This window comes from Pagrus major, chromosome 17, assembly GCF_040436345.1.
Source record: "Pagrus major chromosome 17, Pma_NU_1.0".
NCBI lineage: Eukaryota > Metazoa > Chordata > Actinopteri > Spariformes > Sparidae > Pagrus > Pagrus major.
Genome location: NC_133231.1, coordinates 17,580,280 through 17,604,948, shown reverse-complemented (window position 1 = coordinate 17,604,948; position 24,669 = coordinate 17,580,280). Strand labels below are relative to the sequence as shown.

The 24,669-nt window shown below is 39.8% G+C and overlaps 4 protein-coding genes across 5 annotated transcripts; all 4 read left to right on the top strand.

Annotated features, from left to right (window-relative positions):
* Positions 1-1,533: 1,533 nt before the first annotated feature.
* LOC141011697 (H-2 class II histocompatibility antigen, A-U alpha chain-like) lies at positions 1,534-3,305 on the top strand. The gene is made up of 4 exons (XM_073484939.1): positions 1,534-1,612; positions 1,722-1,985; positions 2,073-2,354; positions 2,448-3,305. Exons 1-4 carry the CDS (start codon positions 1,534-1,536, stop codon positions 2,567-2,569), a joined length of 747 nt encoding a protein of 248 aa, XP_073341040.1. The 3' UTR covers positions 2,570-3,305.
* A 1,100-nt stretch (positions 3,306-4,405) lies between these two features.
* LOC141011699 (H-2 class II histocompatibility antigen, E-S beta chain-like) lies at positions 4,406-8,206 on the top strand. Its single transcript, XM_073484941.1, has 5 exons — positions 4,406-4,515; positions 4,669-4,929; positions 5,756-6,040; positions 6,337-6,447; positions 7,448-8,206. The coding sequence occupies exons 1-5, from the start codon at positions 4,458-4,460 to the stop codon at positions 7,471-7,473; spliced, it is 741 nt and encodes a 246-aa protein (XP_073341042.1). The 5' UTR covers positions 4,406-4,457; the 3' UTR covers positions 7,474-8,206.
* Positions 8,207-9,432: 1,226 nt separating this feature from the next.
* LOC141012266 (SPRY domain-containing SOCS box protein 4) lies at positions 9,433-12,171 on the top strand. Of its 2 annotated transcripts, XM_073485703.1 has the most exons (3): positions 9,434-9,795; positions 10,930-11,692; positions 11,792-12,171. In XM_073485703.1, exons 1-3 carry the CDS (start codon positions 9,736-9,738, stop codon positions 11,920-11,922), a joined length of 954 nt encoding a protein of 317 aa, XP_073341804.1. In that variant the 5' UTR covers positions 9,434-9,735; the 3' UTR covers positions 11,923-12,171. The 2 variants fall into 2 exon arrangements, with proteins under 2 accessions (XP_073341803.1, XP_073341804.1); XM_073485702.1 differs by having other exon boundaries at positions 9,433-9,795; positions 10,930-12,171.
* A 1,753-nt stretch (positions 12,172-13,924) lies between these two features.
* msh5 (mutS homolog 5) lies at positions 13,925-23,889 on the top strand. Its single transcript, XM_073484622.1, has 25 exons — positions 13,925-14,020; positions 14,105-14,228; positions 14,364-14,444; positions 14,718-14,771; positions 14,896-15,017; positions 15,176-15,285; positions 15,615-15,650; positions 16,456-16,538; positions 16,635-16,680; positions 17,419-17,557; positions 17,687-17,749; positions 17,826-17,954; positions 18,093-18,165; positions 18,276-18,385; positions 18,559-18,639; positions 18,727-18,814; positions 18,921-18,988; positions 19,724-19,842; positions 19,957-20,083; positions 20,780-20,929; positions 21,175-21,249; positions 22,991-23,137; positions 23,385-23,522; positions 23,618-23,691; positions 23,769-23,889. Exons 1-25 carry the CDS (start codon positions 13,925-13,927, stop codon positions 23,887-23,889), a joined length of 2,454 nt encoding a protein of 817 aa, XP_073340723.1.
* Positions 23,890-24,669: the final 780 nt, after the last annotated feature.

The window sequence follows — 24,669 nt, the reverse complement described above, 5'->3', positions numbered from 1 at the left end:
TGTGGGGCTCAGATCCAGCTAGAGAGAGTCGGGTGCAGAACCAGACCTTCTGGTGGAATAAACACCCGGAGTCACATTGTATTGTGCTCTGATCCGGAGCTGTTTACTGACAGGAAGAGAGGTCAGATATTACTTTATAACTTTTTAACTTTTGGGATTAAAAAGTAGATTAATCTTCACTCCTGTTAATCAACCTGACTGTGGCAGCGATCCACCGGGGTTGACCTGCAGCCTGGCATTTCTGTACTGTAATGTTGACTGCTGACTGGAGCGGGAGGGGAAATGTACTTTACTTCACAAATATAACTTTACAGAGAGGAGAGGGGAAAAAGAAGACAGAGAACACTGAAGTCTTTGAGAGCTGAGCTGAGTGAGACGCTCAACTGAATTCCAACAAGTAGACGCACACCCTCAAAGTGTGCTGATGCCACACCGTTAGAGAATTTTTGTGTATACATTAATGTGTGGAGGGATCTTTAAATGTTCTTTTCATTTTCTTGCCAACATTAATAAAGCTACAATATATCTGTTTCTGTTATCTGATCATATATGACTACAATGAATCCTCAAAGTTCAGAGCAGTGTTGAAGAATAAAGACCCAGATCTCAGTAACACCTGTGGTTTCATTCTGTACATCTCTACAATGTTGTGGCAAACATTCATGTTTGCTCTTCTCTAATAGGTTGTTTAAGCTGATGCTGACATAGTGACTAACAAATAGAAAATTGCTGACAGCCTCCTTTTAGCGGCAACAAGTAGCTGTTTTTTAGCGAAAATGCTGTATCAAGGTTTTTAACAAGAGTCTACAGCCCAGCCTGCAGCTCTGTGAGCTTGTGGCCGCAGCAGCTTTGAGCTAAATGCTAACAACAGCATGCTAACATGCTCACAATGACAATACTAACATGCTAACGTCTAGCAGGTAATATTCATCATGTTCACCATCTTAATTTAGTGTATTAGCATGCTGACATTGACTAATTAGCAATGAAGACAAAGTACAATCAAAAGTTAAAGGACCTGTTTCACAACTCCTCAAAAACAGACGTAATGTTTATAGTTTACTAACTCACATCCTTCCAAAACATTTACAAGAACATTGACCTCATATGACATGTCATAAGATAGGATTAGATAAGATTTATTGATTTATATCCCCTTGGGAGAAATTCACAGGTAACACCGCCGTACAGAGGGAAATAAGTAGCAGCACAAGAGTAAGTCTCAAAAAATAGAGACGATAATAAGGAGATATTGTCTGGCTTTATGCTAGAGTGGCGGAGCCATGACGGAGCAGAACCGTACCGGACACGTATCTGGTGGAATCACTGTCCCGCAGAACAGGTTGGACTGCTGTTTTCCCATCAACAGTTATATAACAGGAAGCTGTGGTCACACAGGCTCTGCAGACGCATTGTCTAACTTCCCACAGTGGATTTGATTTGCGCATGATGTGGTCATGTGACTTCTGATTTTTCATGCGTGAGTTTCATGCTGACAAAAGAGAAACGGACATGTGCAGAAGGTCTCCAACAATGGTGATTCGCAGCCGAGACATGAAGCGCTCTCTTCTCGTAATCTTGATTCTCAACACCTGCTGTGTGTTTTCACAAAGTAAGAATGAGTTTAAACTTGACTACCTTGTTCTAGTAAGATGAATACTTTGACATACCTTTTTACCAATTCATTTATATTTTCCTTGTTTCCATTTATTGTTTTTCAGTTGCCCATGACGCTTACTATCTTGTTGGGTGCTTTGAGAATGGGACAACTGAAGTACAGTTTGCATTAGATGCTGAGGAGTTTTTCTATGTGAATTTCAAGAGAGAGGAGGTTGTGTACACTCTGCCCAAATTTGTTGTGGATGACCCAAGTCATATATTTGAGATTCCGCATTTATACAGGGATGCTGCGAGAGCCAAGGCCCTGTGTCCAGTGGCTGCAGCGTTGATCAAAGCAGAGGAGAAAAATCCACCGGAAGAAAGAGGTAAATTAATCTCAACATTTATCTCTGTAGTGATGTGATTCATAAAATGATGATCACGGTTTTTACTTGCCTTTTGACCCACTATAGACCCCCCTGAGAGCATCCTCTACCCTGCAGAAGAAGTTCAGCTGGGCGTTGAACACACCCTCATCTGCTTCGTGAATCATTTCTATCCACCTGACATCAGAGTCAGCTGGACCAAAAATGGTGATCTGGTGTCGGAGGGGGTGTCACTCAGTCGATATTTTCTCAATAATGATCAAACCTTCCACCAGTTCTCCACCCTGACATTCACACCGAGGGAGGGGGACATTTACAGCTGCACTGTGGAGCACCTGGCCCTCGCCAGACCTTTAACAAGGATCTGGGGTGATTGTTTTTTCTTATGAAGGCACTACAATACTATGATTTGTTGTAAAGGATATCCTTGGATCTGTAATGATGCATGTTTTTCCTCCACAGAACCTGAATTCACTCATCCCAGTCCTGGACCAGATATTTTCTGTGGAGTGGGCCTGACTCTGGGCTTGTTGGGAGTCGCAGCCGGAACAGTTTTATTGGTTAAGGGACATCATGGACAATAATTTCTCTGCCTTACAGACATTACACACATGAAATTGATAATAACATGCCATATTATATTTAAATTTAAGGCATTTTTGAAAGCAGAAATAATAATATTCCTCTTAAAAAGGAAATACTGAACTCATCAACAGTAAAACACATGTGTATTGTTATTTTATTATTATTATTTAATTATTAGGCGAATATTCGCTTCACGTTTGGTCTGAACGCACCACAGTTCTCAACTTAGCACTCAGGGATTTTGCTGCTACAGTCTTACTTGGTCAAGTAAGACCCGATAGATATTGCATAACTGACATTGCTGAGTTCTTTGATTTTTCTTTTTCTTTGTTGTGCTGATATTATACTACATTTTTACAAATTACTGTCTCGTGATTGTCAGGTGTGACCACATCAGTTCAGCTGTTCAGTGAAACTAAACCATAACATTGTAATACACCATAAGCAGCGATCTCCAGCTTCTGGCCTTCTTCCCAAGTCCAGTATTTACCCCAGAGGTAACTCTGAGAAGATATACCCAGGCAGCTTTTGCAGGAGACCCTTATTAATATAAATGATTGATGATAGTTTTCCTTTTGTTGCTAGTGAGGATCTGCCTACTTTTCCATAGAGTACACAGTTCTGATTATGATATTCACCTTTTGTAATGAAATGTAAAGCACAAGAGAATAACCGAATGATAATAAAGGAGTGAAAATGTGCATTTACTCAGGGGCTGTACTTAAAGACATGACATGTAACATTTCCAAATTAAAATCTCCAAACAGGACTACACCTTTGTTCTATATTTTTTGAGCTGTAAACTTGAAAGTTTGAAATATGAGAAGCACTGTGGATGTGTGGTCAGGCACAATGAGACACTAGGAGGAGGATCCACTTCCATTCAGGTTTATTGTAAACTTAAACAGGATGTGGGACAATGGAAACTCGCACCAATCAAATCTGGTTTTCTAAACAGAAAATAAGCACTATGAATTACAACCAATCAATAAACTATCACCATACAAACTAAACACACACGGAGCAAATATCCAGATGTATTAACTCAACATACATTCATTCTTACTTAAATAGCTCAAACATCAAGATTCTGCCAACGTAAATGAACAAATAACAGATAACTCACACTTTCACTCAGACAAAATAATTGCTGCCAGTAAGGAGCCCAGGCTTCTGCTGCAGGTGGGGACAGGGCTCACACCTGAACTCAATCCTCTATATACAGGCTCCAATAAAGCCATGCTTGATCCTCTCTTACCCCCTTTCGACCAAAGCAAACCAAGTGCTAGTTCTTGGCTGGTGCTGGTGCTGATTCAGAATTGGTTCAACCTGCGAATCTTTGAAGAACCAGTTTGCTTTTCCATGATCATGAGAGCCACTGTAGAGTCACATTGTTCAGTCACCGTATGTGTCTCCAGTTTTCCAGCATTATAGGAACAACTATGGTGGACTACATCGACTCTTTAAGTGTTGCTCCTGGCTTTGCATGCCTACATTGGCATCCGAACGTGACCGGTCCTTGGACCCCTGTTGCTTTGATTTGGCGTCCATAGTAAAAATCTTTTGTAAAAATGGTGGTCATAAGTGGTTTTAGTTGGTCCTTGGTCATGATAACCCCGCCCACAGCCCCCAACATAAGCTGTAATTTATTCCAGATCAGCAAAGTGTTGATGCCACTTCATTTAGTAGTTGGTTCCCCCCTTGTGATGAAAGGTAAGGCAGTCAGTTTACAAGCAGGGCACTTAAGATCCTCCCTTTATACTGACACAACAAACAGACTTTGAACCACACCTACTTACAGTAATGTTGTTGAACATCTGCTGCTTCACTTCCTCATAGCGAGATTGATTTACTTCCCATTTTGACTGTATATTCTCATTTGTCACCATGCGTACTTGCAGCTTCTTTTCACTTCTGTGTCTGCTCCTGTTATTTTCAAGAGCGGGTAAGTAACATTAAAATAAAAATCTATGTTGTTGTTTAATTGTGTTGCTGTTCAAAATAGCACATTGACAAGAAAGAGAGAGATAAGAATGGATCATGAACAAGACAATGCAGCTTTCTACATCATCTAATACTTGTTGGCTTTCTGTTACAGATGCACTCTTTGGTTACATTGTGGGTCGTTGCCAGTTTACGTCTTCTGATGATCTTGTTTATCTGGCACAAGTCTACTTCAATAAGGTGTTTCTGGGTCAATACAACAGCACTTTGGGAAAATATACCGGCTACACAGAGAAAGCGAAAGAAATAACAGATGGCTTCAACAAAAACCACAAAATGTTGGAACAAGAAAAAAAGAATTACAACAAATGCAAAACTTACATTCCTTTGATTTTGGACTTGTTCTCACAGACAGGTGATTTTGGTGAACACAGTTAAAAACTCTGGTAAGGCTTCAGAGTACAGACTACAAATTACAGTGCTGTTATTTAGTATGTATGTTGTATCAATAAAATACTTACTGGGTACTTATAGTAGTACATAGCAAGTACAATTGAAGAAGAGGCTCAAGAATTAAGGGGTAACAACTTTGTGTTTAGGAGGGAATAAACGTGCAAGTATTTTATGAATTACTGCATATCTATTGAATAAACACGGGGTCAAGTAATAAATTGGCTTTAGTGAGGTAAATTACTTTATATGAAAGGCAAGCTATTAATTAATTCAACATATGACAAATGTCTTTTAAAGATTAATCCCTCAGTGGGTCTGGTATTGTTGTTTTCACCTTGTGAGTGTGTATCATAGCAACATGTGGTCCTGGAGACCTATTGTAATGAGAACTACCACTACCAAGTGATTCAGAAGTATTTTGCCAGGTGTTTTTTATGTCTGTATGTGGAGAGATTTTGATCTTTTTCACTGAAACCAGCTGCCTGCTACATGTAAAAATGAGGCTATGAGTGCACCAAAACAGTAAAGTTGTTAATATTAATATTAACGTTAGTCTTAAAAGTTTTTTTTCCTAAATGCAAATGTGTTTATTCTTTACTCCCTGTACTTCTTCTGCCTCCCGTTGGTACCCAGTTAGTATTGAACTGGTATTCTGTATGTACAACATATTTATGCTGTAATTTGCATTCTGTAATCTGAAGTGTTACTGAAACTCTCTTCATGATAAGTGGATTAACTTAAGATCTAAAATTTCATGCTAACTTGTTTTGTGCACTGGTTCTTTCCAGCGGTTGAGCCCTCTGTCACGCTGAGGTCAGTTGAGGCAGCGGGTAGCAAACATCCAGGCATGCTCATCTGTAGCGTGTACAAATTTTTTCCTAAACAAATCAGAGTGACTTGGCTGAGGAATGGAAAGGAGGTGACATCTGATGTGACGTCCACTGAGGAAATGGCCAATGGAAATTGGCTCTACCAGATCCACAGCCATCTGGAGTACACACCCAGACTGGGAGAGACTATCACCTGTAAGGTGGAGCACGCCAGCCTCATGGAGCCCCAGCTTCATGAGTGGGGTAAGTGAGTGATCGGAGGTGTGACAGGATTAGATTAGCTTAAAGCTGCTGTAAGTGATTTTTTTTTTTTTTTTTAATTAAATAAGTGTTAAATATCTCTATAATTCCAACAGTAATTACTGTTATAGAGTGTTTGGTCAGTGACCATCAAGGCAAAATTGTTCTTTCATCTATTTATTTTGCTATCAATAAAAACACTTTTAACTAAATGTTCCTTTGAAAAGATTATGCTAGGAGTATTTATTAATGCACAAAATGGAAATCTAATGCAGTGTTTGTGATAAATATGTTTTCAGTACCGAAACCTGCATCAGAGAGAAACAAAATTGCCGTTGGGACAGCGGGACTGCTGCTGGGTCTGGTGATTTTCATTGCTGGCCTGATTTACTACAAGAAAAACACTAGCGGTGAGAGAAATGATCAAATTAACCTTGCAAGGCAGATGTATTATCCTGCCAGGCTTCAAGCTATGTGCTCGTGGCCAAACGCACAATCGGCCTCCTATGAGGAACAACTGGCAGCTACGGGTGTAGTTTAGGTGTGGCAGTTTGTAAAGCTGTAAACCGAAATCCATAAAATCCAAGGTCCAAGCACAAAAGCTGGCAACACAAGGCAACAAAAACAGAAGGAGCACGCAGGGGCAAAACCTAGAATAAAAATACAAAAACTAAATAAAAGTACAAACCAAGGAATCATTGGGATAACAGGCAGTAGCACGAGGAACACTGAGACACAGGATTGATGTGGGAAAAGATGAACCAACAAAGTATAATTGAAAATCACAGGCTTGAATAGACAGGGACTAATTAACAAATGTAACACAGGTGAACAGGGACAAAGTCAGGAAAAGGACAAAGGGAAGAGGTGAAAAGCAAAACATGACACACGAGGACAGAACTAGCAAATAAAACAGGAAATAACTAAACCAAAACTGAAACCATAACAATCACCTATTCCGTATTTTTTGAAAGCGTCTTCCCTTTTTCAAGCGGTTTCTAGTGGCGTCTTTCCAGATGGTTCTGGTGACAAAGCATCTAGCACAAAAGGTTAAAATTAACCAACAATATCGTATTCTTTGGACCTCCAGTGTTTGCAGCCCAGCCAAAGAGCATGTAGAGATAAATAAGTCCTTTTTAAAGACTACAAAGACACAAACAGAACACCCGCATTATACATTACTGAATGTCTGGCCACCTGAAAAAGCTGTTACAGTGCAGCGGACTCGAGGGCATCGATGAACTTGTCAGGAAAGATTTATTGTTTCATTATTCTTTAAATCACAGAGTGATTGTTTCCAATCCATCAGTGTTTATTAAGTAATATTAGTTGTGACAAGAGCCTTTGTCTATATTCAACTCAAAAATCAGCTGTGTGTGACTCTGTTTTCCTTTTTGTTTTTACCCCCAGGGCGGATGTTGGTGCCAACAAGTTAAGATTTGTACAGCGAGTGAAAATGTGAAATGATCCGTGGAATCAACTGACAAAAATGGCAGAGGATCAAATGAAGAAGGTTTTTATGTGGAGAAAATACTGAAGTTCTCATATCTGTAGGAATAATTTGTGTTGTAATGTTGACTTAGTGTAAACTTTAATCTCAGTTTAAGAAAAAACAGTCTTGATGTGTTTTGTCAAAGTCTACATTTTCTTTTGCACTGTACAGATTACGATGAGTTAAGTGAGTTTTTTTTCTCTGAAGTGACTTGACTAAACCCTGATGTATTCTGGTGTTCAGATGATCAAAAACTCTCTTGTACTATAAACTGTGATTAATGTATTCTTGCTAATAAACATGGAGATTAATCTGACAACAATAGCATCATTGATGTTACTGAATCAGCTAAATCTTATGGGATTATAGCATTTTAGTTTCTAGTTTGATTATTGTCTGTTACAGACTCAGGTATGAGTTAGGGTTAGGGACAGTCTCAGCCTTGTTTCCCAGTCTTTATACTCAGCTAAGCTAACCAGCTACTGACTGTATCTATATATATTGAACAGACATTTTTTTTATTATTATTATTTACCTAAATGACAACAGCTGGGATAAATAGGCGTATGTTACTGAAACCCTATCTGGTGCAGATGTTTTCAAAACCATCAGTTGTGTTGATTTTAATATTTATTAATGCCTCAGGACTAACAACTGTCTAATAAAAACTTCTCCACATGATTAGGATGGGATTTTTGTTTAGTGCACAATACACAATGTGTATTTTGTGTTTACCATGTCAGTTGTTTGTACCAGCATGACAGGGTAGGTTAAAGTAGTTTAAATAATTTAACAGCTGCCTGTCAGTTTGTCTGAAACATTTAATTTATTTGTCTCAGTGATCCATCTGTCCTACTGGTTTTAAATACAGAGCTGCTGGGATTCACATGAGGATGATATCATTATTTATGCATGTACAATTAACAAGACTAATAACTCCCAAAAATCCAAATCTCAGAAGAACCTCACAGTATGGTGCATTTCTCCTGTGCTTACCTACAAGATGTTGTGACCCACTTTCATCACTGCTCTCCCACACTAAGTTATCTGAGCATTGTGGTCCTCAGTAATGTCTTACAGACATGACATGGCATTGTGTAATAAAATATAGGGAGGGAGAAGGACTGTGAAAGGCAGACAAAAACAACAAAACTGACTAGTCTTTGTTTTTTGGTGTTGTGGGGAAGGCCGCACAGGTTGTCTTCTGCTATGTCATACTGCACAGGATAAACTTGTTTACTTTCTTAATGCTCATTTTATTTCCCAAACAGGAATGGGCCATAATTGTGTTCATTTAATGTGGCTGTGGAGGCTGTTAGAGTTAAAAATATGGGAAGGCAGTAGATAATCTATTTTGATCATTGATTAATCGTTTATTCTTTTGCAAAAATGTAAAAAAAAAAAAAAGAAAAAAAAAAGAAAAGAAAGAAAAGAAAAGAAAAGAAAAGAAAAAAGATTTATAATAATAATAATAATAATAATAATAATAATAATAATGATAACAATAATAATACAATATGGCTTCATGTTTGCTTCTGGTTTCAAACATTATGGCTGAATGTTGTGAATCTTCAATGACAGTATACAAAGTAGTTAAAATTAGCCCTACATTTATCAGCTGTAACAGTAGTGATGCTTACACATTAATTATATTAAAGAAATATATATATTTAATCTAAAATGCACTTAAGTTAAATATCTGAGTACTTCTCCCCCCACTGTGTAACTCTGCCCAGAAAGGTTTGCCTGTAAGACAGCGTCCAGGGCATCAATTCACACCGCGCCTCCTCTTTATGCGCATGCGCACTCTGGAAAAATGAGCCGCTTTGGGTTTTATTTTATTTTCCTCTTCTTATTATATAAATGTCCGAGTTTGATGTTGTTCTTGTGCTTCGCCATTTATGTTTACATTCATTACAGAACAAGATAAAACAAAAATAAAGAAAAGACAGGAAAATGAGTTTGGAAGAATTTGACCTAAATAGATAACAGCTTTTGATTTTTTTTCTATTACCAGACGTGTTTTCCTTTCAGCGGTCATGAGTCGTCCTTGTCACTGCAGCTCTGACTGGCGTCAGTCTGGACTGTGCTGTTCCCGTTTCGGAGGTCGACACAGAAACCATCACGAAAACACCGGAAAGGTTACGTTACTGGGCTGCGATAAGACGCAGGAGATGCTTGATAAGAGGCTGTTATAAACACAGAGATGTGTCTGGAAAACTACCTGCATCCACCGACCACAGGGAAGGACTCGACAACACAGCTGGTAAGACTTAAAGATTTACTGGAAGTGTAGAGTTTGTTTTACTGACCTGCTCCAACAGGTGGAGTGACCGGAGTTATAAGTAGCTAGACTGGCTCAGGAATACTGTATTTTCAATTTTAAGTATTTTGATTTCATGCTGCTTTTCAGAAGGAAATATAGTACCTTTAACTTATTTAAAGTTAAAGTTATTTTACTTTGCAGGTGTATAAACCATATAATCAGCATACTAGATGTGATACACGATAAATGTAAAAAAAAAAAAAAAACTCAATTGAAGCCACAGACAGGATACAAACAGTATATAAAATACCTCAAATTAGCTCCAGCTACAACATTAAAATGCTGTTTTAATATTAATCCACCAGTTTTAAGCATAATGTGTAACACTGTGACAGAGACTTCTTTTTACTATTGACTATTTTTACTGTGTGACTTATAATTATAAGTACATTTTGCCAATAATACTTTAAAATACTGTTTGGAACGCACTTTTTTTAATTGAGTATTTTTACAGTGGTATTGCTTCTTTTACGTAAAGGATCTAAATACTTCCACTGCTGACCTTATCTATTCTACTCCACTACTCTACCATGCTTTATTCTGCTTTACTCTTCTTTAATCTACTCCTGTTCTCGTTCTCGGCTATTTTACTGCTTTTTAATTTACAATTTCTCTTCTGTGGTCTTCTTACTCTACACCACCTGACCACATTATACATTAATCTATTTTACTTCTAAATTACTTTCCTTTTCTCCTCTTCTTTACTCTTCCTCACGCGGTCGTCTGCTGCTTCAGTTGACTTTCCACGCTGCCTTACTCCACTCGACATACACCACATATTCTACTTAACCTCGGTCTAATTTACTTAATTCTCCTCTACCCTAGCTTGTATGAAAAAATAGATTAATCAATCATGAAAACAATTGTTATTTGCAGCCCTAAAATGTAAAACTTACATATCTTCTAGGTGAATAACATCAATATTTTAGCAACTATCCAACAAAATAAAGTTGTATTTTCCACGTGTTTTCACCACAAATAAAGTTTTTAGGAAGTTCACACTTCTATATTGTGGTATGGATCCTATTTTCTCAGTGTATAAACTTGTGTTCTTGTTGTTTGTCTTCTCCACAGTTTTTCTCTGACAACACTCAGCAGTTTGAACCAATGGGCCTCTCTCTGTCAGTCTGGCTGTACAGCAGGTCAGACAACAGCCCTCTCTCCTCTTCATCGGGGTTCACTCCGCTGGCTGTCCCGACCTGCTCTCGCCTCGCGGTCACTCTGAACTCCTCTCCGGTTGCTCCAGGAGACGGTCGCTCGCAGTGGAGCTCAGTCCACCACTCTCCTCACTTCCTGCTGTCAGCCTGCAAACAGGAAGCGACACGTTCACCTGTTGAGCGGAGCAGCGATGGGGTGAGGGCGGAGATGGGGGTGAAGAGCGGACTTCATGTCTGGGAGGTGCTGTGGAGGCCCAACCACAGGGGGAGTCATGCCGTTCTTGGCATTTCCAGGCAGAACTGCCCTCTTCAGGCCTCAGGGTACAACGTGCTGGTGGGGGGAGACTCACACTCGTGGGGTTGGGAACTCAAAACCAATCAGCTCTGGCATGCAGGACAGAGCCTTGGACTTTACCCAGAAAAGAAAAAATGTCATGAAGATTTGAGGTCACAGTCCTCCACTTCATCAGACACTAAGATGGCACAGACACCGCTTCCCATCCCTGAGCGCGTCCTGCTGGTCCTGGATGCCGACGCAGGAACTCTGGGATTTATTGTTGATGGCAGCTTCCTCGGTGTAGCTTTTGAAGACCTCCCTCGTGGAGTGGAGTTGTTCCCTGCAGTGAGCAGTGTGAGAGGAGGTGCCAGCATACGTTTGCGCTACCTGAACGGTGCCACCCGTGAGTGTGACATTTTTACACAGATCTGCTTTAGTAAGATCTGCTCGGGTATTATAAAACATTATAACCTAACAATTTTTGTTTCTCTTTCCTCCCCAGGTGATCCACCTGCCCTGATGGCTTTATGTGGACTGTCAATTCGTCAACATTTAGGGGAACAAAGGCTGAATCAAATGCACAACCTGCCTCTACCCACCCGCCTCCAGCACTACTTGCTTTCTAGTCATTAATGTACACTTAAACATGTACACACATTCACACAATAGGAAACATGTCAAGTACTGAAGTGCACCAAGAGATGCAGGACATTTCCTTTTTAAATGGAAATGTATGTATTTATCATTTGTTTTATTTATTGCAATGTAATATATACATTGTTCAATCATAATATTTAAACTGTGTAGTTTCGAAACACCAACAGCGAACTGAGAGGAAAGACTTTTGGGGTGTGTTTTGCAAAATAAAGGAGTGTTTCTTTAGCTGCATCTCTTTCTTTCTTTGTGTACAGAATAAATTACTCCTACTTAAATTTGACCTTGTGTTTATGCTGCTTTACAGTTTTAATCATTTTGCATAATGTTAGAAGAAAAGAGAATCAGAGCATTTTGGTGCAGTATTGTTGTTTGGTGGTGTGGAGGCCACCACTTTAGCAGAGGGTCAGTCCCAAGGTTGCCCTAAAACATTAATGATGCCTTAAACTGCATAATACAGTTGCTTATACTCGTTAATATATCCTTAGCAAAACTCTGTATGAATTCATCTATTGCTCAATGATAACAAACTGCCTAAATTCATTTTTCAACTTCAAATGAGCATCTGTTAGGTAAGAAGGAAAGATGACTCAGACTCTTGGCTGCTAGCTCAGCTGCTACAGTGCCAAAGTCTTTTAAATTTTAATTGAAGTTTAATCATGTTTTCCCCAATGGTTGGGCTTTAGAAGGTGAGAAGCATACACCCATTCTACCACTAATGGGAAATATTTACTGAGTAACAATATCATAATGTAAATATAAAGCTTTAAACAAATCCTGATTTAAAGAACTGATAAATAAAAAACTTTGATGTTTGAGGTTTTTTTTCAATATTGTCAATACAAGAATTAGCTTCTAAAATATGATATACAATTATAGATTAAAAGTAACAAACAGTATAAAGTAGTTCAAATTTGCTCCAACTTAAAGCAGCTACAATATAAAGCTATGTCTATTATGTCTACATTAGGCCTACTTCTGTACTTTTAAGTAAGATTTTGGACACAGGATGTGTACTTGTAATGGAGTATTGTGGTGTGTTTCAAGTAGGCAACATTTTATTCTTTTTTTGGAGATCAGATATTTGATTGTGAAAATTGAAGCAAGTTTTTCGAAATATTGGTCCCACTCCGAGTGTTTAAAAATGGTAATGTTAAGGAAAAATATTTTTTAAAAAGGCTTCGGAAGTGGATCTTGTTTATTCTTGTATTTTTTTTTTTTTTTTAATAAAATCAAACCGACCCATATCATTTTTGCACTGTCCCCCATTGAGTCAGAAGTTGCCTGATATCTCTCTGAGAAGTAGCAGAGTGACAATAAGAACACACAAAAGTCGACTTTTATTAGTCCACTGATTGCTCATTTTGTTAGTTCACTTTAAGAAAAGGAAATATCATGAATAAATTATGTTTATTTGGGTCTGTTGTTCTGTGTTTTGCCAGTTTAGCTGCTGATAATCAGCCCTAACTGAAGTCAACAATTAGCAGTAGCCATTTTATCGGCTTGGTGTTGCCATGACAACAGAGAGACAAAGGGAAGGCGCGCGCGAAAGAAGGGACCGTGAAAGTGATCTCTCTGGCTAGCTAACTGAGAAGCTGCTGTAACACGAAATATTTATCAACTCTTTAAAAGTATGTGTCAGACTTTATTAACATAGTTAAGTCCCATTAGCTTTCCTTTAAAAACAGCCCCGACCCCTCCTGTGAGTATATGTTAGCTAACTAAATGAATTGTTGTAATAGCTAGATTGTCTTAAGGTAGCTAGCTTACAGTAGCTAGCCTAGCTAAGTGGCGGCTAACCTAGATTAACTCCAATTTGATGGCTGATTTATTAACCTAGGCAGCTACGTAGCTAAAAGTTTTTGTCTTTTAAAGGTTAATGAAAATGTTGTACCTTATTGTACACTTAAATATCTGGCGTATAGCATTAAATTAGTATCTTAGTTTTGACTGTTCCTACCGGATCCAGAGTTAACTTGTCATGGCAGCGCTGGATGGTCTGAGTGGAAGAGGAGCGCTAGTTTTTGGTCCCCCAGGCATACATGAAGACGAAGAAGAGGAGGAAGACTCACCTGTGGTAAACTCAGATGTCACACTCAGCAGCAGCGAAGTAAATAGTTCCAGCAGTCAGTTGCAAACTCTTGCATATGTTTATTACCAGGTTTTACTGAGTGTTTTAGCCCAGCATGGACAGGTAGGCCTCTGCTTCTATGACAGTAAGGACTCCTCTTTACACTACATGAACGACACACCTGACAACTACGAGCTTCACCTGCTGGCCAGAGGTATCAATACACAGCCTTTTACACAGCTCAATGTTCAATAATGCAGAAATAACAATTATGTGTATGAACCCACATAAGTGTTTGCATTACCATACTGTGTGTACCTTGTTCCTTCTTCTGTTTGTTGTTGTTTAGTCATCCAGGAGGTTAGTCCTCATTTAATAATTACCAGTGCAAAGCAGGAGCGCTGCATGACACGCTTCCTTCATCAACTTGGTGAGTTCTGGGAGACAGAAATGATTTTAGCCTCGGGAAGAGAAACAGAAACATGTCAAAAGAGTTTTGTTTTGACATAGTATGAGACAAGTAGTTTCTGGGTCAAGGAGATGCATTGAGATTAGAGCTGCTTGACACACAGACAGCTAGTGTGATAACGGAGTAGAGTGATTCTGTTGCTGTTATGCACTGCTTTACACACTGTTTTTCTTCTAATTATCTTTTTCTTTTACACAACAAACTATTTTTATTTTTTTCCCTGTCCAATCACAGGTTCAAACCCAGACTACAGACCAGAGGTGGTTACCTATCCATATGTTGACTTTGGTAAACAGACGCCCACTCACAATATCTAAATGTCCTCATTAATTTTTAGGTAGGATTTCTGCATTAAATTAACATGATTTTCCGCAGTGAATGATTGATGTGAGTCCATTTTTGAATGTTACAGGCCTGGAGGTGGGTAAGCAGAGGCTACTTTCTGCCCATCTGCCTTTCCTTCCTGCCTCCATTTCAGAAAGCGAGAAAATGTCCTACCTCTCCTCCTGTATCTCCTTTGACTCACCCCTGATGGTGAGCCACCTGTCTACGTATCATCCATCAGTCTATCAATGTGCAGGAGGTGATCATTAACTGTCCATCATTTTCTTGATTTTATATGTGTTATGTCTGTTAATGTGTGTGTGTGTGTGTGTGTGTGTGTGTGTGTGTGTGTGTGTTCGCATCCGTAGCTGAGGGCAGTGGGTGCTCTTCTGAAATGTCTGGACAGGAGGAGAGTGGGAGTGGAGCTGGAAGACAGCAGTGTTGGAGTTCCTATCCTACAGTTCCACGCCTACACGCTGTAAGACACACACACACACACACACACACACACACACACACAGGGGCTGTTATCACATATTTTCCATAATGAGGACCTTGACAGAGTTTTGTCAATGAAGAGTGATTTCGTTCTGCACTGTATTCAGCTTGTTGAAGGCTGTCAAACAGGCAGCAGTGGTATGCGTTTGTGGCATTATGTTTTCATGGTATATTTACATTTACTGTATTACATTTTCTTTATTCTCTTTGTTTCTCTGCATCTCTGTAATCTGTCCCATGTGACGCAGAATTCGTCAGGAATGAAAAGTGTTGCTTCTCTGAAATGTGCGTTGTTTCTCCCCAAACTAGTAATGGTGTTGTTTGCATTGACCGAGACACCTACAGGTAAGAGTGTTCTATCACAGTCTCTATTAGATGATCTTTGTCTCTTTGATCAAATGATCTTTGTCCAATATATAGTATTTTGTTAATAGCTGACACTCCATATCTCCAAAATCTTTCATAAATTGCTCCTTGTGCCACAAAACCAAAACCCACAGTGCCTTTATTGCTCTCCTGCCCTAAATCTATATATATATATATATCTTACCTTAAACTGGCAGTAGACAAGTTTTTTGCTTTAACATATAGTTATAGGGAATTGTGGATTGCACAATGGAATGGCTATAGAATAATGACACTGTCTGCGTTTAGATTGGTTTGCCAAAAACTGTGTTATTTTGTCTGCTGACAGGCACAAAATCTCCTGGGAAAATGCAGGCTGATCATTCAGTCAGGCTGGCAGCCTGGCAGCATTTCTATCCGCTTTCACGCCTCCATTAAAGACTTAATGAATGAATAAAGTCATGTTTTGTCCTATTTTCTTGCTAGTTGCTACTCTGATTCATAGCTGTTAAAAATACTACCACTTGGAAACGCTAGGGGGGGGAAGATGTCTGTTTCTTCTCTATCCTCTGTGTGATATGTTTACTTTCTTCATGTCTTTTTGTTGTAGTTTCAATTTGTTAATGTGTTTCGGCACCTTGTGAGATAAACACTTTATTTCTACAAAATATAATAACATGAATAAATAAATATAAGGTGGCAAATTGTATGAAATCCGATTTATAATTAGGTTAGGCAGAAGAAAACATATAAAAAGAGACAAATGATGATTGAGAGATCACCATAGATGTTGTATTTGTTCCAGTGTACTGCAGATATTCAAATCAGAACTTCATCCTTCAGTGTACAAGCTGCATTCTGGCGAAAAGGAAGGACTTAGTCTTTATGGTACGCAGCTCTCACAGTGGTAATTCCGTCCATTATCACTTACTGTTTTATCTAAAGGTTTTTACATGAACCACTTGTTCTTGTTGTGTGTTGCAGGGATACTGAACCGCTGCAGGTGCAAGTTCGGCTCCAAACTGCTACGGTGAGAAACACCTCTGCTGGAGTCCAATCACACAATACAAATATGAATAATGAGCTTACTTCTTCATCAAAAGAAAATATTAGGCTTTCATTAAAAAAAGGCTATTTTTGTCAGCATGTCCTCAGTATTCGGTTTAACTAACCAATGTCTTTATGCATAGCTAATTTAATAGACAGATGAAATTCAAACTGCTCCACATCATACATAAAAGACAGTAACAATAATACAACAATTATATAATCATAACTATCGGGTTAAAATTATCATGGTAAAATAATTCACTACTTTGTCAAAGTTAATTTATTATGAGGGAACATTAGGGGCAGTAGCAACAAACTACCAGAGCAAACAAAAATGATTTTTTTTTTCATATATTTGCAAATTTTAATTTACCTCTGTTGTGGGATTCTGGCAGAAGATTTTGTGGTTGTCACAGGAATTTCAAGGTTTGCATACTGCTGCTCGTATCTATGGCAACATGATGAATGTCTAATTTTTTCCAATATAATGCATCATCTGTTTTTGGTACTGTAACAAATTAGATTATTATTGATGATTGTGGGAATGTACATTTATGTAATTCTGCCGTTTTTCTTTATGCAATCATACCTTTTTTTTTACATACACACACCATCTGGTTAACTTTTTCTCACATACTGGAAGAACTTAGTTTTTCCGTTTGTACTATTTGCTTTATAGAAGTAACGTAAGTGTAAGAGATGTCCTTTCCTCTCTCAGCCAGTGGTTTCTACGGCCAACGCAGGACCTGGCCGTGTTACACAGGAGACAGGAAGTGATACGTTTCTTCACGTCACCACGAAACTCCGACGCCCTGAGCACCCTACAGTCCTCACTACGCAACATCAGTAACATACCAGTAACTCTGACCAGTGACCTACTTTTTCTCCACATCTGTGACTACTTATCCCCTTACCTGCTGTGTCACCACCAGTCTCTCTCTGTGTGTGTGTGTGTGTGTGTGTGTGTGTGTTTGCTTGTTTGTTAGACTCTTTTGCGCAGGATGTCTCTCTCTAACACCAGAGTGACCAACTGGCAGAGTCTGTACAAGGTTGGACCATAAACCCTTTATCCAGACAAGTTCTGTTAAATGTGTACAAAATGCTGCATTTGTGTGTGTTTGTCAGACATTGTACAATGCAGTGTGTATCAGGGACACGGTGCGACACCTACCTCAGTCCATTCAGCTCTTTCGTGATATCAGTGAAAGGTTCTCTGATGACATCCACTACATTGCCTCCCTCATCAGCCGAGTTGTGAGACTCACACATCAATACACAGCTCAAATCTGAGCAGTTTCCTGGCTTTTGTTGCCACGCTCAGTGGTTCACAAATGTGTTGCAGCCTGTCGAGTGTTAATGAGTTTGACTTCATCTCTGATTTGGAACATGTAGGTGGATTTTGAAGCCAGTGTAGCTGAGAACCGCTTTACCATCAAAGCAAATGTGGACCCAGCAATTGATGAGAGTAAGATCCTCCCTACTGGATTCAGTTACTTAAACAGTCATGATCGAAAATCTCGAGTATACTGAGACTGTCTTGATACGTTTATTAACGATGCTCCGTCCCTCTTTCAGAAAAGAGGAGGATGATGGGGCTGTCCGACTTCTTGACAGATGTAGCCAGAAGAGAGCTAGAACACCTGGACGCTCGCATCCCCTCCTGCTGCGTCATCTACATCCCTCTGGTCTGTCCACACAGTTGATATGTATCTTTCCAACAACTAAATTTTTTTTCTCATCCTGCTTCCAACCGCATGTGCTAAATTACTGGTGGGATTCATACTATCAGATATGCTTCTCTGGAGCACCACACACTGTATATCAGTGCTCATATATCATTTTTTAATTCTCCCCACAGATTGGATTCCTGCTGTCTGTCCCTCGCCTGCCCAGCATGGTGGAGAAAGAAGATTTTGTGATAGAGGGGCTTGATTTTATGGTTTGTGTGTGATCTTGTCCACATGTTAATTTTGTTTGTTTGCTGTTTGTTTGCTGTAATACCTTTCCTTGTGTCCATGTGAGCTAGTTTCTGTCAGAGGAACGTCTGCACTACCGCAGCCGGAGGACCAAGGAGCTAGACGACCTCCTCGGAGACTTGCACTGTGACATTAGAGGTCTTTTATGTCCTTTCCTAGCAGAAAATCTTTACCTGATAGCTGGCATGTAGAAATTACAACAACCACTGAAGGCCCTCATGATGGTTTACTTCTTGTTTCTCAGACATGGAGACGGCGGTAATGACACAGTTGCAGAAAACAATCCTCGAGAGGAGCGACTCCCTTTACAAGGTTGGTGTTCATCACTGTGCACTTCCAGGTCCCAGTGTTTAAAACTCCCACTCTGATAAAACGATTGTTGGCATGAAAGAACTCTGCTAATGTGTGTAGGTGGAGTTTGTTGTGATTAACTATCAGTGTTGCCTTGGACTGTGTTAAATATTTTGATTATGAAACAGTTCCGGATGGTCCTGAAGTTCTTTTCAAGTGCTGTGATATTTGTCTCATGACAGATGGGTGTACTGCTATTTCATGCTGTAATTGCAAATTTAATTGTTATTTCTGAGGACATAATGAACATTAAGGTTAGATGATAAATTATTGTGTTTACAATATTGGAGCTGCGGTTCAGATTTTCTAGCCTATTAGGCAGACTTGGCAATTAAAGGAATGTAAAATAAACAGTGAGCTTTATTGAAAAACAGACTTGCAGCGTTTCAAGTTTATTAAGCTTTATTAAAGTGATTCTCTCTTTTGGATTCCCATTACATCAAAACATTCAAAGAGAAATCTTACACTGCTCCTGCATTATAATCCACTTCTTTGTCGTCCTTCTGCATCCTCAGATTGTTTCAGATACTCATGTATTCCACCAAAATGCGGCTTGAAACACAGGTTCCTTCTCAGTTCACATGCACGACCCTGTTAAGCTGCAAGTTTGTGAACACTAGAGCTTCTGGTTGCTGCTTTCACTGATCAAAAATGCCCTGTACATGATAGTCAGTGTGTTTAATATGTGTTGTGTAGGTTCTGGATCTAATTGCTGAGCTGGACTGTCTGATGGCCATGAGCACTGCCTCCCAAGAGTACGGCTACACCTCGCCCAAACTAGCCAATCACAGGAGGATAACAGTTACACAGGGCAGGTAGGGACTCACGCACTAGATGGTAACAAATGTCCTGGTACTTCAGTTGTTGTAATCTTTAACTTTGATGATGGAAAGTAGCGTGCCATATGAGCTTTTTTCTCCATTTTTTAGACATCCGCTGTTAGAGCTGTGCTCTCCTGTGTTTGTGGCCAACACCTTCCAGAGCTCAGAGTCGCAGGGCAGAGTCAAGATTGTCACTGGCCCCAACTCGTCGGGCAAGAGTATCTACCTCAAACAGGTGGGAGAGTCAGAAAACACTCCCACAAGTTCAGTGATACACATCTTCTGGTCTAGCTCAATTAAACTCAACTTTTTGTGTCACTTTGCCCAGTGACACTGTTTTTTCATGTCTGTTTCTTTACGTGAACCAGTTTGTTATATACATACTTCAGTTTCCAGTTTACTTGAAATCTGTTTATCATCAATGTTTGGTAGGTTTTGGGGCCAAACGTGCTTTTTTTTCTTTGTTTTTCTTTTGATGCAGTCAGTGATAAGCTATGTTTAGAAGCTTTAAGAAGCAAAAGAACAGCAAAACTACACAAGTGGGAGGCACTACTCGTTAAAAGAAATCGGGATAATTGTTTCTAATCTGCCTTCAGCATCTGTTTTTTCAGCACCAGTAGTTGCACTCCAGATACTAATTACTTCAGCCTTCTGCTAGATGATGACAGCTGTTATGATGTACAAGATTTATATTTTCCCTTTTCAAACTTTTAAACTTCATTGATTATTAAGAGAACCACTGTAGCTGCCATTTACAACTTCATCAGAAAACAAATTTAATGTAATTAGGAGTTTCTTTTTGAGAATGTCTTCATTTTTCAGTCCTTTTGGTGGAGAGTTTTGACCTCCAGGCTGCCATTGAGAATCACTGATGTTACTCCTTAGCCCTGACTTGTAACTTGTAAGCTGCTTTCTGATTTGTCTTTGGCAGGTGGGTCTGATTGTGTTCATGGCTCTGATTGGCTCGGATGTGCCCGCGAAGGAGGCAGAGATCGGTCTGGTGGGTGGGATCTTTACCCGCATGCAGAGTAGAGAGTCTGTGTCTGTGGGCCTCAGCACCTTCATGATAGACCTCAACCAGGTACCAAAAACATAAGTTTATGCACACAACCAACTGTGTGTGTGTATGTTGGTGTGTGTGGGTGTGGAAATAAAAGATATGAACTTCCAACACTATTGTCCTCCAGCTTTACTCCCACTCTCCACCTGTCAAGACATTTTTATAAAGGAGGAACTGCCTACAGCCATAAGACACACACACACACACACACACACACACCCAAAAGAGCAATGTGTGGTGTTACATTTTGTGTCTCTATTCTCCAGATGGCCCAGGCTCTCAACAGCAGTACTGGCAACTCATTAGTTCTCATCGATGAATTTGGAAAAGGAACTAACACAGTAAGGACTTGTCTCAGCGCTTTGTGAATTGAATACATATGTATACACATAACAAGGACACACAGTGTCACTGATGTGAAGCGCCTTAAACCAATCTCAGCCAATATTATCTAATTTAGAGCTGCAGCAAGAACAGACCTTGAGCTCAGCCCAACATGTGCCACCTATAAACTACAAAATAGCAGCAGCTGTTCAGAGCTGCAGATATAGAGGTGTTGATCTGCGCCACCTTCAGGCAAGGAAGCTAATGATGCAACCTGAGAGAAACAACTGTTATACTGCTGTTTTTCAGTAAGTGCCGTTTGTGTGTGTTGAAGTGTTTCATAAAGACACATTTTTACATTTTATATTTTAGTTTTGTTTATTGGAGCCTTTTTCCTGTTGGATACTTGGAAATGTACAGACTTCACAGCCTTCTGAGAATCATTATGTTCTCCGTCCTCCATCACTGTCAGGTTACTCTGGAGAGGGACGGAGAAGGTCCAAACCAATTTTATTTGTCAAGAGAAGAAACAGAGGTGTGGGAGGCAGGGCCCAGAAACAATAAAAGAAAATCACCTATGTATGCTGGAGGTCAGCCCGGTTCCTAGATGTTAAAAACAAGAATTTAAAACAGCAAACACAAATGTACTGTTTTGGTTTACTTTTGTAAACCACAGCAGGCAGATGTTTTCAGCTAAAAGTGACTGTACACTACCTGCTCAGCACCAAACGACAGACGGACACATTTAACGACTAGCTGGGGAACATAATGGAACATTTAGCAGCTAAAGACCCAGATATTTCCCTCAGGAGCTGGCAGACCAGAAACAGCTAAAAGTGAAAGAATATTGGACTTGAATTCACCAGGTGGCCCGAAACAAGATTCCAACTGAATGATAATGTTGCTCATTGACTGTGTGGAAATAAGCAAGTAAACGGTTCACCACATCAATTTAAAGGTGATGATATGTCTATAGAACAACATAATACAACAAACACAACATGTGGTGTTTTGCAGCCACAAGCTGAACTGTACTTCTGTTGTATCTGAGTATTTACAGTAATATCTGCTGTAGGTGAGTGTGACACAGCATACAACTAACATAAAACCAGCCGCTTAAAAAAAACTGTACCTCTCATCTGCAGGTCGTGCATGTGTTAAGAATTAAGCAGCTATTGCTTTCCTTGCCTGTAGGTGGTAACCTGTACCATCTAACTGCAAAGCCTGTTTCTTTTGTTGCATGTCATACCCTTCTGTCCATCCACACTTTTCCTGTTGTGGTTCAGGTGGTCGGACAATGACAGAATAGTTCCTTGTTGTGGAAAATGCTAGCAATTCTATTTGTACAACAAATGTTTAATGTAAACATACAGACTTTGATTTGTCTTTTATGGATACTTGGCCCATGGATACTTGCATTTGTTGTCAATAATATAATAAAGATGCCTGGCTTACTTTACAGTATTATCATTAATGTAAAATAGAAATTCATTCACAATATAGTCACCTGTAACATTAGGGTCAACATTAGGGTTAAAATGTTTGTAATACTGTTGCTCAATCAAAAGGGTAGCATGCTCTCTGGTGGGTGGACCTTTTAATCCACGGGCAAGAATGGTCTTTTAATTCACTAACTCAATCTCAGGCTATCAAGGGTTTGTCTAAAGAGCTTAACCTGAATTAAAACCGAAGTGTTTTGCCAATAGCAGCATCATCCTCTCTCAGAAACACAGCCAACTGTATAATGTTGCCCTTCAGGTGGACGGACTGTCTCTGCTGGCTGCGTCGATCTCTCATTGGCTGAAAAAAGCTCCGGTGGATTTACCTCATGTCCTGTTGGCTACGAACTTTCACAGCTTGCTGCAGCTGGGCCTGCTACCTTCCTCTGGCCTGCTGTCTCTTCTGGTACTGGGAGAGACTCAGCTTAGCTTGCACAATGATGAAATGTAGCCCAAAGCATTTTGTGAATGTTCATTGAGGCTTCACGATCGTGAACTAATATACTGCAGAAAAGTGTTGACAGCACAACTTAAGAGTGACCAATTTAAGACTCAGTTTCATATTTGTTTTACCTCATTAGAAGTTTATTTTATAAGTATTTGGTTTTGTGTGTGTGGTGTGGTGTGTGTGTGTGTGTGTGTGTGTGTGTTAGACTCTAGAGACAGCAGTGGACGGAGATGAGTTGGTGTTTCTGTACCAACTGAAGGAAGGGATCTGCCAGTCTAGCTATGCTGCCAACATTGCTACACTGGCAGGCCTGCCAACCAGCCTTGTACAGAGAGGAGTGGAGGTAAAACACACACACACACACACACACACTCAGATAGCCAAAAGCATGCTGGCATAGATTTCATGTTTGTGGGTGTGTTTGTGTGTTTTGGTCAGGTGTCTGAACTGTACAGGACGGGAAGGGCCATCAAACGCATTGACAACTCCTCATCCGATGAGCAGGCAAACAGGTTAGTTTACAGCTACACATAATGACAATAAACCAACACAAGAGAGCGATGTCGGTGATTCGAGCTGTGCCTGACAGGTGCAGGTCGGTGGTGGAGAAGTTCCTGAGCCTTGACCTGGAAGACAAAGATTTGAACCTTCAGCACTTCATGAAAGAGGAGCTCCTGCCCTCTGCTGGGGAGCTGCTGAACCGCAGCTGAACTGCTCTCCGGCAAATGCAAACACATTTCTACAACTCTGTGGTCAGTCTGATCTTTTCATTTGGTTCTGGGAGAGAGCCGGCTGGAGACAGGAGACGTTTATCTAAATACATGACAAGAACTCTGTGACTGAAACATTTACTGCATATGTTGTAGCAGCTCATCTTTTCCCTGTTTTGTTCAGTTGGAATACAAAGTTACAAACAGATTGGTTGGATTAAAGTCTTTCTAAATGAATATGCTTATGCGATAATCATCTAAGCAGTGTTTTCTAATTCAGGACAGCACAAAAAGTCTGTAAAGCTGTTGATTTGTTTTCACCATATGGTCCTTTCAGCATCGCTTCACAGAGTCCTGTTCTTTTTTGTTTTGACAACATAAATAAACGCAAGTTGTTTATTGTGGTCCCGTTGAGGCTTCAGTGACGCGCCAGATAGTTAGGACAGCCACAGTGAGATACAAAAGTGTTGTGACTTGGAGTTTGTGTGCAGAGTTGCAGAAGGGAGTGTCGCAGCAGTGTTTGGTCATGACAAAGATGGTGTTGTTCGAGAAGAGCTCCACTATGGTCTCCATGCCGCACTCCTCTGCCTTCACACAACCCAGAGTCTTAATGTCCAGAGTATCAGCTGCGGAAACAAGACGATAGTAGTCAGTATAACATCTCAAAGTAAATGAAAGTAGTCTACACTCTCTAATGCTTAAATATGAATTAACAGTCTTATCCAACCCACCTGCCTTCCCTCGCCCCGTGTAGCAGCGCTCCCCAAGGCTACAATTGGT

Bases quoted from the DNA above. Each gene is read 5' to 3' on its own strand.
- LOC141011697 (XM_073484939.1), top strand. From the start codon at position 1,534: ATGGTGATTCGCAGCCGAGACATGAAGCGCTCTCTTCTCGTAATCTTG. The intron at 1,613-1,721 runs GTAAGAATGAGT...ATTGTTTTTCAG, and splicing joins CTGCTGTGTGTTTTCACAAA to TTGCCCATGACGCTTACTAT. The intron at 2,355-2,447 runs GTGATTGTTTTT...TTTCCTCCACAG, and splicing joins ACCTTTAACAAGGATCTGGG to AACCTGAATTCACTCATCCC.
- LOC141011699 (XM_073484941.1), top strand. From the start codon at position 4,458: ATGCGTACTTGCAGCTTCTTTTCACTTCTGTGTCTGCTCCTGTTATTT. The intron at 4,930-5,755 runs GTGATTTTGGTG...GGTTCTTTCCAG, and splicing joins GGACTTGTTCTCACAGACAG to CGGTTGAGCCCTCTGTCACG. The intron at 6,448-7,447 runs GTGAGAGAAATG...TTTTACCCCCAG, and splicing joins CTACAAGAAAAACACTAGCG to GGCGGATGTTGGTGCCAACA.
- LOC141012266 (XM_073485702.1), top strand. From the start codon at position 9,736: ATGTGTCTGGAAAACTACCTGCATCCACCGACCACAGGGAAGGACTCG. The intron at 9,796-10,929 runs GTAAGACTTAAA...TCTTCTCCACAG, and splicing joins AGGACTCGACAACACAGCTG to TTTTTCTCTGACAACACTCA.
- msh5 (XM_073484622.1), top strand. From the start codon at position 13,925: ATGGCAGCGCTGGATGGTCTGAGTGGAAGAGGAGCGCTAGTTTTTGGT. The intron at 15,286-15,614 runs GTAAGACACACA...TCCCCAAACTAG, and splicing joins CAGTTCCACGCCTACACGCT to TAATGGTGTTGTTTGCATTG. The intron at 17,558-17,686 runs GTAACTCTGACC...CTTGTTTGTTAG, and splicing joins GCAACATCAGTAACATACCA to ACTCTTTTGCGCAGGATGTC.